The sequence below is a fragment of the Labrus mixtus genome, chromosome 18 (genome assembly GCF_963584025.1).
Source record: "Labrus mixtus chromosome 18, fLabMix1.1, whole genome shotgun sequence".
In the NCBI taxonomy this organism is placed as follows: Eukaryota; Metazoa; Chordata; class Actinopteri; order Labriformes; family Labridae; genus Labrus; species Labrus mixtus.
Genome location: NC_083629.1, coordinates 2,505,537 through 2,519,531, shown reverse-complemented (window position 1 = coordinate 2,519,531; position 13,995 = coordinate 2,505,537). Strand labels below are relative to the sequence as shown.

The following is a 13,995-nucleotide window of genomic DNA, read 5'->3' as shown; positions in this document are numbered from 1 at the left end:
CAAAGGTCTGAATTTATTGCAATAAATAAGAAAATGTGTCTATGTATGCAAGCACTGATTTCTAACTCAGCATGCATACATTGTATACACTCTAACACCATATTCATGCAGTTTCATGAAACTCAAGCTCGCTATCAGCTCCCCTCAGAGGATTTATTAACAAGAGACGATGCCAACAGCTATAGCTAAAGCTAGTATGGATTCTTTAGTATTAGTCTATCACACTTCATACAATTATCACAACATCAACAAATAGTATCCTGTTTCTCAGTTTCCCCTCATATATATAATAAAAAATAGAGTATAGGGGTTATATGTAACTCTGACACCTAGGGTTTATAATGTGTACTGCAGTCCAAATTCAAAGGCTCTTTTCTGACGGGTAAAATCAGTTTTATCTGAACCAGTTCTCTTGCCCGCTTCCATCGCTGCAACACCTGTTGGTTTGCCGTCTGCCTGGCAAACCGAGGAGCGTCCAAAACAGCTGTGTGGGAATGCCACCTACTCAAAACAAAACAAAAAAACATTCCACACTGGAATCTAAAGTTAGAAGGAGGACATACTGACTGCTGCATTGTTGTCAGAGAAGCCAGCACTTCAACATAGCATGTTTCCTTAATGTCTGATCATATAGTAAGCTCACTTTATCATTTCATTCAGTTGATATCTTACATATTGGACCTTTAAAATTCAAAATAATTAAATTATGATTGTCAGATTCAGGTTTTAATCGCCATATCTAAGCCTGTAGAAACTTTCTGCATTTGTTTGGAATACCTTCTTTTATCTTTCCATATCACAGAAGGAAAAGATATCACCTTGTCACTTCTCTCCAATATTGTTCAGCCAGATTTTGGAGTACCATTAACTTTGTTCTATCTTGTCGAGGGTTACTGCAAAGTTTAGAAAAATACTGATCACACTCAGGCAGTGAAGTACCGCAGAGAAATGTTCCAAATAAAGCAAGTGTACATGTAATCTGAGCAACCAGAGGAAATACACCAAAGGAAGTTTTTAGTATGTTAAGGAGATGGACGTTCGATATTCATCAGTTTCTCATGTTTGAAAAGGTTAGCAAAACAAAGTAAACCAAGGGCAAACCAGAGTGGGCTCATATTCAGCTGTGTTTTTCTAAAGCTGTCCTTTACTCATTAATGAACAAGATGGAAATTAGATTACTGAAAAACATGAATAATGAGGTCATCGAGCTGAGAAAGAGGGGAGTTTGTTTTGACCAAAGTTTGTAAACTGGTGGAAAGAGTTGGACCAAAACACTTCTAATTCTAACTCCTGTTTTTTGTAAAACCCAATCTAAATATGTCAACAACAACAAAAAAATTTGCACTGAAGAAAATCCAAGATGGATTTAAAAGTCTGCAACAATAACATTTGTCTGTTCTGAAGTTCTGATAAGAATAACCTCAAACAAGACTCCTGCATGTGACTGTTTTTGTTCTCTGTGTGTGAGTTTTTCTCTGCTGTCCCTTTTTCTTGTTCCTGACTACCGCACCAGAGAAGAAGGTTAATCAAATTTTTTCTCAGGTGCAGCTTTTTAACACGTTTTTTTTTTACCTAAAATATGTTTTTTAAAGATGATCAAAAAAGAGATTGTTCTGCATGAATTACTTTCCTGTAAACGAATCAACCAAAAGTCAAGGTCAACTTTTCCCACTTTCTGGAGCTTCCAGTTTTCAATTAATGCACAAACAAAGTGTGAGCGCTCGGAGAGGTAGGTAGGTTTATAGACAGGCCGGGAATCCAAATTTTATTTGGTCCAAATGAAATGATAGATGGACTTCTTCTCACAGGCTGTTATAGCCTCAAACAACAGATTTTTCTTTTTTCTTTGTGTCACAACACTAACTTGATTCATGTACCGTTAAGTATATACAAATACTGCTTGAATAAATTGTCTACTTTACTTTAAGTACTAAGAGACAAATTGGGGTCATGCAAGTGTTATTTAATTAAACACAAACATGAGTGTGACCATGAGTGTGTCAGTCTGTAGAGATTCACTAAATGTTAACATTTGTCTCTATGTGCTAAACATGGAGGGGATTAACTATTCATAAAGATCAGGTTCAGTAAAACTGAAGGATTGGTTAGACTTGTGATTCCCAAAGTGGGGCCCTTGGACCCTAGGAGGGGGCCCAGAGTTATGACAGGGGGGCATGAAAGTGAATATATAATCTAGCATTGGAATTAAAACTTCATTTGGCTGAGAACTGTAAAGATATTTCCTGTTGTTTTCTTCTGTATCCGTCACTTTGTTATGAAACTCAAAAAGAGACAGAAAGATCAAAACTCAAACTCTGAGATATCCTCACTTCTACTCTTTAGTTTAGGTCCAACAAGCTGTGCTCACACATCCTGAATATTCTAGAAGATTTCAGGACAGTCTACCCCTGAAATCTTCCTGAGTGGATTATTCACACGTGTCCCTCACAGCGTGAAGTGTTCCCTGTCTGAGGGGAGGCAGGCAGGGTCTCTGGAGGCAGGACGTGGCGTGAAAAAGATGATGAGGAAATCCGATTTGGCAGACGAAGGGACAGAGTCTGACACTCTGGTGACGTGTGATGAGATGTATTCAGTATCAACAAACAAGTGGGGGGAAAAAGCGTATGACGCAGTTTCATGACATGAATGTAGATCACACTGGTAGCATGATGTAAACGAGATCAGCCTCATCCGCTCACTCCACTTCACACAGAAATCTCAGGAAAACATCAGGAGACTTTCATTAGTTTTGTGTAAAAATCAGAGGCCTTAAACATGTGACACCTGGTTCACTTCTTGGGGCCGTTATTTTGGTGATTATGGTGTTCCCATATGTAGATGTTCTGATAATGATATCAGACATCCAGGCCAGGACTTCCTCTTCCTTCCTCTGGTTATTTACAGTACCAGAAGCAAGTTGTTAAGCAGGAGTCAAGTTGAATTTGGGAGGAGTAATTTATGAACAGATATGCAGATATCAACCAATAGAAAGTGATCAATAGTTTGATCTGATGACTTCCAGGAATGCATTTAAAACAACAAGTTATGCCTCGACTCACACAGACAGTTTTCCTGCGAGCACATAGAGCCTGACCAAACATGTCAAGACTTCTAGGACATCACATGAAACCAAAACTTTTCTCTTCTCCTGTAGAGAATAGTCTGGGACAAGTCCTTGATTTCCTACGATTCAATGGAAAAGATAACTCATTAGACGCTGCTCTCTCATAAATACCCCCTTATTTCAAACCCACTCTTCCTTAGTGTAAAGATAACTCCTGATGATGATCATGCATTCAAGTGGAGCTCTTAAAGAAGTAAAAAAAAAAAAATGAAGTTGTTGCAATTTTAAAGTCCCCTCAGGGTCTGAACCGTGCTAATACTTTCTGTTTGTTGATTGGCTCTTCTTTCCTTCTTAGAGCTTGTTTTTGCTCATCTATTTTCATAAACACAGGATGGCAAAGCTTTCGAAGTTTTCCTCATAAAACATATTTTTTTTCTTAAAGACACTCAGAGCGGTGGAGATAATGTGTCGTGGCCTTGAGAAGAAACCTATGCTGCTACTTGTATAAACTGTAAAATAATCTCACCATGAGGCTCCGGTTTCTCCCCCCCCTCGCAGACCTGTCGGCAAAACACGATCTGGCTGGATTTGGGAATGGAGTAAGGGGGGGGCAGGGGGAGGGCTTATCTGATACTTTCCTAAAAAAGACCCCCACTGGCCCCCACTTCCCAAGGCAGGCAGAGACACCACATCTGGTAATACTGTAGGCACATTGTCCTTCCAGGTCTGTGGGCGCGGCTCGGGTTTCCTCAATATTTTCCCCCGGTGGATTCAGTTACCCAAAGGGCACTGCGAGGCTGACGGAGCAGGACAGCGTCACCAGACTTTCCTGATGAACCAAGGATGTCTGGGATGAGCTGAAGGAGCTCTAAATTTAACCTCATTCATCTGAACTGTACAGGCATTGCCCCTTTGCACGCTCGTCCACACAGTTCTCATGCAGTGAATGGAGGACAGAGAGAACCACTTTTTACTCATTCATCAAAGCAGAACTAAAATAATCAATAGAAAAAGGCCTCCTCTAAGCAAGTGGTGGATAAGGGGCGAGGAGTGTTACTGTAGGCTGAAACGTAGTCATGCATGCCCCCTGTAAGAGGAATTGGGCAACTGCAGCCTTTAGAAGAAAAACTGACTGAAGCATCATCAAGGCAGTCTAGACCATTTGTTCCTGTTTTTTGTTGTAGTTGCTTTAAAGAAAAATTGCCTTATGATAGATTCCTAAAAGTTGCACATTTTTACCTCTGTGAAGCCTTTAAAGGAGACGTTTATCTTGCTCATTTACATATTTTCATAGTTTAGATCTTAAACTATTTCATGCCAGTATTACATAAACCCCCCCAATCGATCAATATTTTGAGTATCAACAGAATAAGGATACGAGGCTGCCATGCCCAAAGGCACTGAGTGAAACAAATATTCAATTTAGTGGTGTAAAAGGAGACTATGAAGGACCCTGAAGTGGGATCATCACTCCTAAACCTTGTTAACCCCTCTCCGCTCTCTGGACACAGTCTTAATTATTCTTCTCACCATCTGCCTTGTAGCTCTGTTTCAGCCGGTCAGACCGGACAGACAGTCTCTCATCAGCTGGACTCCTCTAGAAACTCAAAGTATTCTGCAGCCTTCATCTGTTTTTATTAAATCAACAGGCGCGTCCCTACAGCCCCGTAATGAGCAGCTGAGTTTACAGCAGTTCACCTGTGTTCCCGACCCTTCATCTCACCTCCGATTTATTCACTGAACCAGCTGTTCACATGAGAGAGCTGTTAGCTAGTGCTTCAATCAGGGGGGGGAAATTATGGTTTTTAATTACAAATGTCACAGGTGAACCGAGGAGTGTGTCAGTTTTGATCAACCTCATTTACATCTACATTTTAGGCAGATTGATTTATAATGAGCGAGTAGGTTATCGATACAACGACATGATGACTGCAGATCAAACTCATCGAGCCTCGTCTCTCTCTCTCATAATGGAATTTTAACCCATATCTCACGTTATCTTTCTCTCTGTTTGCAGGTTGTTGAACTGATTTCTAGTGCCATTGGGGATTTGGTTCAAGGAATCTACTACGAGAATTCCAGTAATCCGGAGGTAAAACTTGTTTTTTTTCCACTCTGCTGTCTAACTGGCTACCCAGTTAGTGTCTGGGATTAACAGCTAGATTGTCGTCATGTGATGATGAATCCTAGTTCTCAAGCACTTTCCTTATTTACAGCTTAAAGTCCTGTAGAGTAAAATAATCAGTAACCATTTAGTCAAGTCCCTGTAATCATCACTCTGAAGTAGTTAAGAGTAAATGTCAAGTGTGATGTCTGCTTCTGCTCTGGAGCATGCATTCATTGTCAAAGTTAAAACTCTTTTTAAATAGTTTGTTATGTCTTAACGGTATCCCGGGGATAAAATAATAATAATTATTATTTATTTATTGAGGTTAACATATTTGTTTTTGATTGATCTTTATGGAATTTGTAAAAGCTCTTGATGTTAATTTCTTCTTTTTTTAAAAAACTGTGATGACATTAGTAATTCGCTCACCTTTTCTTTAAATAATAATAATTATTATTATTTATATATTATATATTATTTATTTCTAAGCGCTTTTCAAAAACTCAAAGACACTGTACAATAGTTAAAAAACAGAAAGAACAGTACAGTAAGGACAGACTAACAGACATTGCAACATTACACACAAATCATAAAGATAACAACAATAAAGGTAAACTACAGAAAATACATCACAAGTCGAGCGTGCATTCATTGTCAAAGTTAAAACTCTTTTAAATAGTTTGTTATGTCTTAACAGTATCCCGGAGATATAAACATAAATAAATATATTTATAAATATAAATGTACACAAGAATAAAAAAGACCTGGCTTCATTTGACATTGCATTTATAAAGTCAGAAATGTTTTTCTAGCTGTGAATTCAACTTGACAACAGTCACAGTGCAGTTCATTTATTAACAGAAATGTTCAGTCAGTGTCACCAGATAAATCTCAGTTTTGTGTTTATTTTCTTTTTTATTATCAAAGTTTAACTCAATTGTAATATATTGGGTTTTTTGGGGGTTTTTTTTAAACAAATTCCAAGAATATGTATAGCACATCAGTTCAGAGATGTTAAGTTTTAATGTTCACTAAAGAAAAGGTTAAAGTTTCTGCTTTTGAAGCGTCTCTGCCTCTTGTGCACACAACAGGAGAAAAGTCTCAGTGTCGGTGTGGACGTGGCGTCCTGGGAGGAGCAGACGTTCCTGTCCCATGGGGCCCTGCTGGCCAAGAGCTGTCAAGCTGCGATGGAGCTCGCCCAACACGACAAGGAGTCCCAAAGACTGGCCTACAAGTACGGAAAGCACCTGTCGCTGGGCCACAAAGTAAGTGTGAGCTGACCATCGTCACACACAGCCAATCAGTAAATACAAGTCCACAACTTTTGTTCGGCTTTATTCAGTCAAGTGTGGGGGTATAAAATCACCATAAATCATCCTGTCAGAGTTGTTAATGTTTTGATTATTTCACTTGAGAACATGTTCCATCACTTTTTTCTCTTGGGTTGAAGTGGACGAGCTTTATTGAAAACTTGTGATGTCACTTTCTTCTGTACACTCATCAGAGAGAAAGCAACATTTAAATCAATGTTTCATGGTACTGAAACATGACCTGCATGATGTCAGGGCTCACTAAATAGTGTTAAGGCTGATTGAAATAAATGTACTGTATAAATGGGCTAGAAGAAACTAGCAAGGATATCAACATTAAAGCTTTAACCAACCAGTGATGCAACAATCTTTGCATGATCCACTGTAACACTGTCTCTCTCTCTCTCTCTCCACGCAACAAAAAACACCTCTCCTTGAACAAAAACACCATATTGACTCATGGTGATCTAGATGTTTTGCCATGGCTATTTTGGGGCTTTAAAGAAAGAATTTGTGACATTTAACACATAAATATAGCAGAAATCAAGTATATCCTCTGTAAATGTCTCTCTGAGTCATGACTGTCTCAGGACGGGACGGCCGGCTCCTCTCCCTCCGTATAAAGCTGTTTTAGTCAAGGACTAGAGAAAAGAATGATAATATACTCACTGCTTATTTGGATGTCATGCAAGCCTTTTTAGATCACGCTCATTTTGTGTAAATTTGCATGCAATGTGAAGCTACGAGCTAACTAAGGTGTGCTAACTTTAGCATGCTAACAGTACAATGCAGAACACAGGCAGTTGCAACTCAAGCAAAGGGCATTTTTGTCAGCTGCTTGTGCTTGACTCCCTCGTGTGAATGCGAGAGGAGGGGGGTTGGAGGTGTGTCTCTGGAGGAGAGCGGAGGCTTCAGTATGGGGGAGTTTTAGCCCAACAGCAGTTTGTTTTGGTTTAATTCTGGTGCTCAAGGGCGACATCTACTGGATCAAAAAGTAGCACTCTTTCCTTTAATACATTTGTAAGTCTTCCTCCCTTCTACAACTTGTCCCTCCTGACCGCCATACATTGTCCATTTGACTTTTTTCTCTTCCATCTTCTGTCTGGTTTGATAGCATGCTATTAAATTGTTATTGTTTTATTTTTATTTTTAGTCAAACACTTCACACCTAACCTAAATTTAAAAAATAGGATTAAGAAACTACATTTTTAATTGAATAAATTCCTTTCAAGATGGATCAGTCCTTTTGTTATCCTGATTCACATTTGATTTAAAGGGATACTTCACTCATTTGCATTAATCTTTGTATCATTACAAACCTGGTAGTATTTTTGAATGGTCGTGCATCCCGCCCTCATTTTCCCCTAAGATGAGAAATCTTTGTATCTCTGAGTCTGAAAAGGAGCTGTTGTGGTTAGCGGGGTGAAACTACAACGCTAGTTCCTCATATTTTCAACCACTGAAGCTACAGACCAATCACAGATCAGTGGGTGGGAACTCACTCCCAGAATCAAAACTTAACGTCCCCCATATTGCTTGGAAGCTATGCTAACAGGCTCTATGGAGAAAGCTGATAATGGCAAAAAAAATATAAATATAGCGGCGAGACGGCTGCTGCCGACAGGCCGGTCTTGGGTCTTGGCTGCTGCCGGGGCCGCCACTGGCCACAGCAGCCAAGAAACAAGTCCGGCCTGTCGGCAGCAGCCGTCTCGCTGCTATATTATTGGCCGCCCGCCGGCCGCTGCCAGCTCAGCAGCCGAGACATAAGGCCTGCCTGTCGGCGGCGGTGAGGACGAGGAGCCGGGGCCGGCTCGAGCTGGGGCGGACTGGTAGTGTTGGTGCTCTCACTGTTTGTCTATGGACACAGACATAGAGTCTGTTTTCTGACAGGAATTTACAAGATCAATTCTGGAAGAAATCTCTGAATCAGTTGAGGAAACGGCCGTATGTGTTGAAGTAAATATTTCTGTAACTAGAGGACCTTAGTGGGAGTGACCTGCGGTGCTGTGCATTCTGGGATTTGGTGTCTTTCATGAGCCAAAAAGACACTTTCTGCCTTTTCTCGGCCAAGAAGGCACCAACTTCAAAATGTATTTCACAATTCTACTACATATATGACCCAATGTCAATACAGATTCATGTTTCAACGGGTGAAGTATCCCTTTAAGTATCATATTATTCGACCATGAGAAAATCATATCAGTATAAAAAGTAAATTTTCCTCACAATGTGGGTGTTAAATCTTTTTTTCATTCAGGTTCTGAAGCTGAATGTTATTGGAGCTCCTCTAAAAGTCATTCATAATGGTCCCATTACATCACAGTGCTGTGTCAGTATGTCCTCTCCTGTTGTGGATCCCTGTAGCTTCCTGTCTGCAGGCCTCTGCAGCTACAGGGAATCTCAGCATGGGAGGAAAGGAATGAGGTCTTTGAAGGAGAAGTATCCTCATCAGGCTAGCTCTGTCATTAAGTGTTCGTCAGTCTGCTCATTAACAAGGTCACTCAGAGTGTGGGTAATGGACACCTGTTCACCCCTTGTTTTTTTATCCCTGGCTTTGTCTTAATTGGTACCACAGTAAAACCTCTGCCTGTTTGATGTCTGAGTGACACTCTCCTTTCTGTAGCTGAACTCTGACCTGCAGCCCTTTGTGAAGAACAGCGTGGGGGAGCCTGTGACGTTCAGTTTGAGTGCCGCCCCCGTGGTTTTCCACCGTCAGATCGTTGGCCAGGAGAGATGGCATCAGCAGCTGCAGCAGGTACAAATGGACTATACAAACATCTACAGGCTTCTTTTTTTTGGAATAGATTTTTTCAGGTATAGGTGGGGTTTTTTTTATCATTCAATGAATATATCTCTCAGCTGAAATGTCCTGAGGTGAAGTATCACAGGTTTTCCAAAAAACTGGGATAAGCAACTTTGGAGAGCAGAAACAAAATTAGCTTGGGTATGAAAGATTCCACCCAGAATGCTGAAACTAGCTGGCTAGGGTAAGCTTGTTAAGGAGACCCACAATGATTTGAAAGAAATTATTTAAGACTCATCGCAGGCTTATGCCAGACATAGAGCCCCATGTTTTTTTTAATTTCTTGATTCCTTTTGAGATCAAAAGAGAATTTCAACGAGTATAACAAAAATCGGTTCTATAGTGAATTGCCTACCAAAGTGTTTTCTAGTGATATATCATTAACTTTGGTCCAGACTGACATTTTTTGATAATGATTGGATTCAATTAGATGAACTTTGGTGCAACCATTCATTGTCTCAAGGGAATGAAACCTACTGACTGAGCCATTATGAGGTTAACATATTTGTTTTTGATTGATCTTTATGGAATTTGTAAAAGCTCTTGATGTTAATTTCTTCTTTTTAAAAAAAACTGTGATCACATTAGTAATTCGCTCACCTTTTCTTTAGCGCCATAATCAAAAAGAAAGTCAGATATTGTCATCATTCCAATGCCTAGTACAAATATTAGCCTGTAGTAGGTTAACATTATATCTGATAAACATCAGGATGTACTAAATATCGTTGGGAGTATGTGTCCAGCATTGATGTGAATACACCTCTGTGCCTCCAAACAGCAGCTAACAAGGCTCTGAGACTCCTGGTTGGAAGATAGTTCAATTATGAGAGTGCCTCAACCGAACGATTTCATTACATTTATTTAGTAGATATTTTGACCTTGAAATGTGGAAAATATGTATTTATGTATTTTTGTGTGAATGCATAGTTTCCCTAAAAAACTACTTTTTTTATGTACCTCTTTATTCACTTGAACTTTTGGCTTTTCTCCATTATTTTACCCATTTATGCTGAGGGAAAGTCCTGGAGCAGCAGGGTTTAAACATGTGTTTTAAGGAGTTCTTGACTTCACAAATCAAATGATTTCTACTTCAATTATTTCAAGTTCTGTAATTTCATTAAATTCTTCCTTTGAGAATAAAAAGAAAAACTGTCCACAGTGTTTTCAGAAACCAGGGAAACTTTGATAACTTACTCTCTTTTCTCTAATCTCTGCAAGGTACAAACACAGAGAAACCAACTGGACTACTCAAAGGTAAGCTCACTTCTTTGAATACTTAATCTTCCCCTCCTGTGAGCTGTGTAGTTATTATCCAAAATTCTGACACAAGTTTGTAAAAAGCGTCACTTCTCTTTGTCTTATCTTTTCAAATTCACCTGTTTCCTCACCGGCACAATATCTGATGAAGCCATGGAGAGAAACAGGATGTCTTTCCACTGTAACCTATATCAAAGTTGAGAGATGAGCTTTCCAAAGTCAATGAGTGAGAGAAGAGGGGGGCAGATAGGGGTGCAAGAAGAGACTGGAGCTACAGAGTAGGGGTCTGATGGTGTTGGGGGGTTATCTGGCCCAGTCTGAAACCAGAGCAGGAAGGATAAGTTACAGAGGCCTATTTGTGGAGGAGACACTGAGGCTCTGAGACATTGTGAGAGAATCTCCTTCAGCAGACCTGACGAGAAGGGGACATGGGGAGAAGTTTGAAGGAAAGGACAGATGAGGGGACACGATGAGGAAAGATGAGATAGGAGAGAGCGAGGGATAAAAAACATTCAGAGAGGAAAACAAAGACCTTGAGCTGAAGAGTTGTAAACTGCTCTAAGTTTTCAGAAACATGAAATTGGCATCCATACCACTGTACTTCTGTACACTCCCACCTTATCAAAAGTGACAGCAAATAAGAGTCAAAGTTAAAAAGTTAAACTTGATCATTTTTGGCTAACAATGCTACATATTAAAGCTTCTTTTGAAGTTAGCTGGCTAGGCGTGTTAGCTTGGTTTAGCACTGAGCATCAAAATAAAGTTCAAGAGTTCACAGAAAAAAATATTAAAAAATTCCCTTTGGTTGTCAGGACAACATAAGCTAGCTACATCGCTAGCTTAGCAGTTGCTGGGAGTACCGTGGGCGATACATCTAAGGAGGGACGCTGAATGGTAAAAGTGAAATTATTATGAAAGGTCATCGGGGGAAAAGCCTTAATAACACAAAAAATAAAAAGGCATTTTCAAATAAACATTAAAAAAAAGTAAACAATAAAAAGAGAAAGTTATTTCACCATGATTAAGTCAATATTTTATATTCTGGAGATACTACTGCTAATTCAGCTGTAAATACAATACTACTGTTTGAATTTTATTGAAGAAAAAAGGTTAAAATACATTTGATTTTGTTTTGAAATGCCACAGCTAGAGTACTCTCTAAGTCTGATATGCTGAACCTGAATATTGAAGGAAACCGATTCAGAAGATGGAGATTGAAGCTGAAATAAAGCTGGATATGCATGTAGAAAGAAAAGTTGAGGGAACAATACATTTTATAGGATAAACAAATAAGATGGGGTGAAATGAGGGTGAATATGAATCTCTTTTTTTTTAAATTGAAAAAGCGGCCTGGTTGATGCTAAGCTCGACACTCGCAGTTTCTTTAGAGAAGAAAGGCCTGCGGGGCTTTCCACCTCCAGAATTTATGAGGTAAAACGCCCTCAGCAAAAAGATGTCCCAACACACCAGCAGAAGACACCCACATTCACTTTTTGTCTGTTATGTTAAGCTGTTGTTTAGGGCTGATTTAATGTGATATTTTCAACTTCCTGTCATAGTAATCGTACACTGTATGAGATAAGTCACAGCAACATGCATGTTCTTCAAATGATCAAATTGTTCTGTTGAATGGGATCTAAAAATGAAAAATATTTTTGGGTTTCATATCAGTAACTTTAATCAGTCATGATGTAAGATGAAATGCTGACATTTTAAAGACTGCAGATGCCTTGGTGAACGGCATACTCCCACGACCGGATGGACCAGGATAGTCGGACAGAGGGAGAGCATTTTCTCATTGTCAAAGAAAGGAAAAGCTTTTTTTTTTTTTTTTTTTTTAATTCAACTCAGATTGATGAGCCTGAATTTTCCCTTCCAGATAAATGTAGTAATCTGCCTCTTGCTGGTACCAGGGTTTGCATGCAAACTTGGTTTTCTGTCACAGAAAGAAACAACTTACATCCCGTTTTTATTGGTACTTAAAAGTAACTTCCTCTGGCTCCTCACAGTTTGTTGAGTTGACAGCTGGATGGAGTGACACAAACATGGCAAACTTAACGTGTGTTTTTCATCTCTCCGACAGCTTTTGGCAGCAGTTAAGTCGGAGAAAGGCATCAGCACAGCGGTGGACTTATGCTGTTACCATGGCAACAGGGCTCTAGAGGCCATCCAGGCTTTCCCCTCCTCCGAGGCTAGATCTGCCTTGGAGAACATCGCCTCCGCCATCACCAAATTCTGACCTGGACTCACACATACACACACACACACACACACACACACACACACACACACACACACACACACACACACACACACACACACACACACACTCCTTCTTCTAAAAACCCGGTGTGTGTGTCTGCAGAGGCTGCAGGATGAGATCCAGTGAACACACGACACTTTGGGGACAAATGAACTTCTTCTGAGCCAGGTGCTGACTTACGTCTGAAGAAACTGCTCTGCAATGTTTTGATTATAATTTAAGAAATTAAATGACTCAATCTATAAATGGTTATCATTAAAAAAAATCAAAAACACATTACTGCAGCATGTCATGTGTTGTGTTGGCTCTAACTCGTCCCCTTCCTCTCCTGTGTGGAGAAAATATCACCCCAAAGCTGCATTTTAAATCCTGGCACTTTATTGTTACCTCGCTTATCAGCAAAGGCACATACCAGGCAGAACGTAATTTAAGATGTTCTGAGGAATTGTTATTGTCATCTGGAAAATGTGCCATGAAGTGCAAATGATGCACCAAGCAGCACTTATTCTAACTAAATTTCATTTTTTAGAATCACCCAGGTTCACCCTGCTCGTTACTGCACACCTCAGATGGCGCTGAAATCGTAGCTGCCGGATGTAGTGGATGTCTGCCAAATTGAAGAGCAGCTCTAAAACCAGTTGTGAAAATGTCTCAAAGTCTTGTTATACCACGTATGCACCCCCGCTGATAAGCACAGCTGCAAAATGATGTTTTTTTTGTGGTGTTTGGCGCAGCTTCCTCTCCACATAGGGGAGGCGGCTGGGCTCAGGAGTCATGTCATCTATGTTGCCTTATTATGTCTGTCCCCACGCCTGTGTATTTGATCCCAGTCGAGCCAGGGGCGGGGAAAGGTCACACAGCCTCTCCCCCCGGCCCAGCCAGCGAGCGCATTGAAGCTCCGCCAAGCAGTAATAATTAATGAAGAGACCTGAGCAAATGGACAGGAAATGCAGAGGTATTGATTGGGCCGGCTGCCCTGCTCTAAGCCGTACAGGCTGGCGCCAGCCTGGTGGCCTGTGGTTTCCCAGGCTGCTGTCTGCGGAGGGGGCGGGGGGGGGCAGCTAAGGTGTGAAACCGTGCCACCGCTTGCAGCTGTCTGTCACATCCAGACCACACCTGAAGGACAGCACTCAGGAGACAGCAGGGACAAGAGGGGTCAGTGTAGGTCCAGAGAACAGAGGTACATGTTGG

General features: G+C 40.4%; 1 protein-coding gene across 1 annotated transcript in view; it reads left to right on the top strand.

Moving 5' to 3' along the window:
* pdss2 (prenyl (decaprenyl) diphosphate synthase, subunit 2) overlaps positions 1–13,080 on the top strand; it is a 31,865-nt gene extending 18,785 nt beyond the window's left edge. The window contains exons 4-8 of the mRNA XM_061062836.1: positions 5,082–5,156; positions 6,263–6,436; positions 9,105–9,236; positions 10,503–10,538; positions 12,625–13,080. Of these exons, the coding sequence (XP_060918819.1) occupies positions 5,082–5,156; positions 6,263–6,436; positions 9,105–9,236; positions 10,503–10,538; positions 12,625–12,780 (573 nt within the window). The 3' untranslated portion in view covers positions 12,781–13,080. The remainder of the gene's footprint in view (positions 1–5,081; positions 5,157–6,262; positions 6,437–9,104; positions 9,237–10,502; positions 10,539–12,624) is intronic.
* Positions 13,081–13,995: the final 915 nt, after the last annotated feature.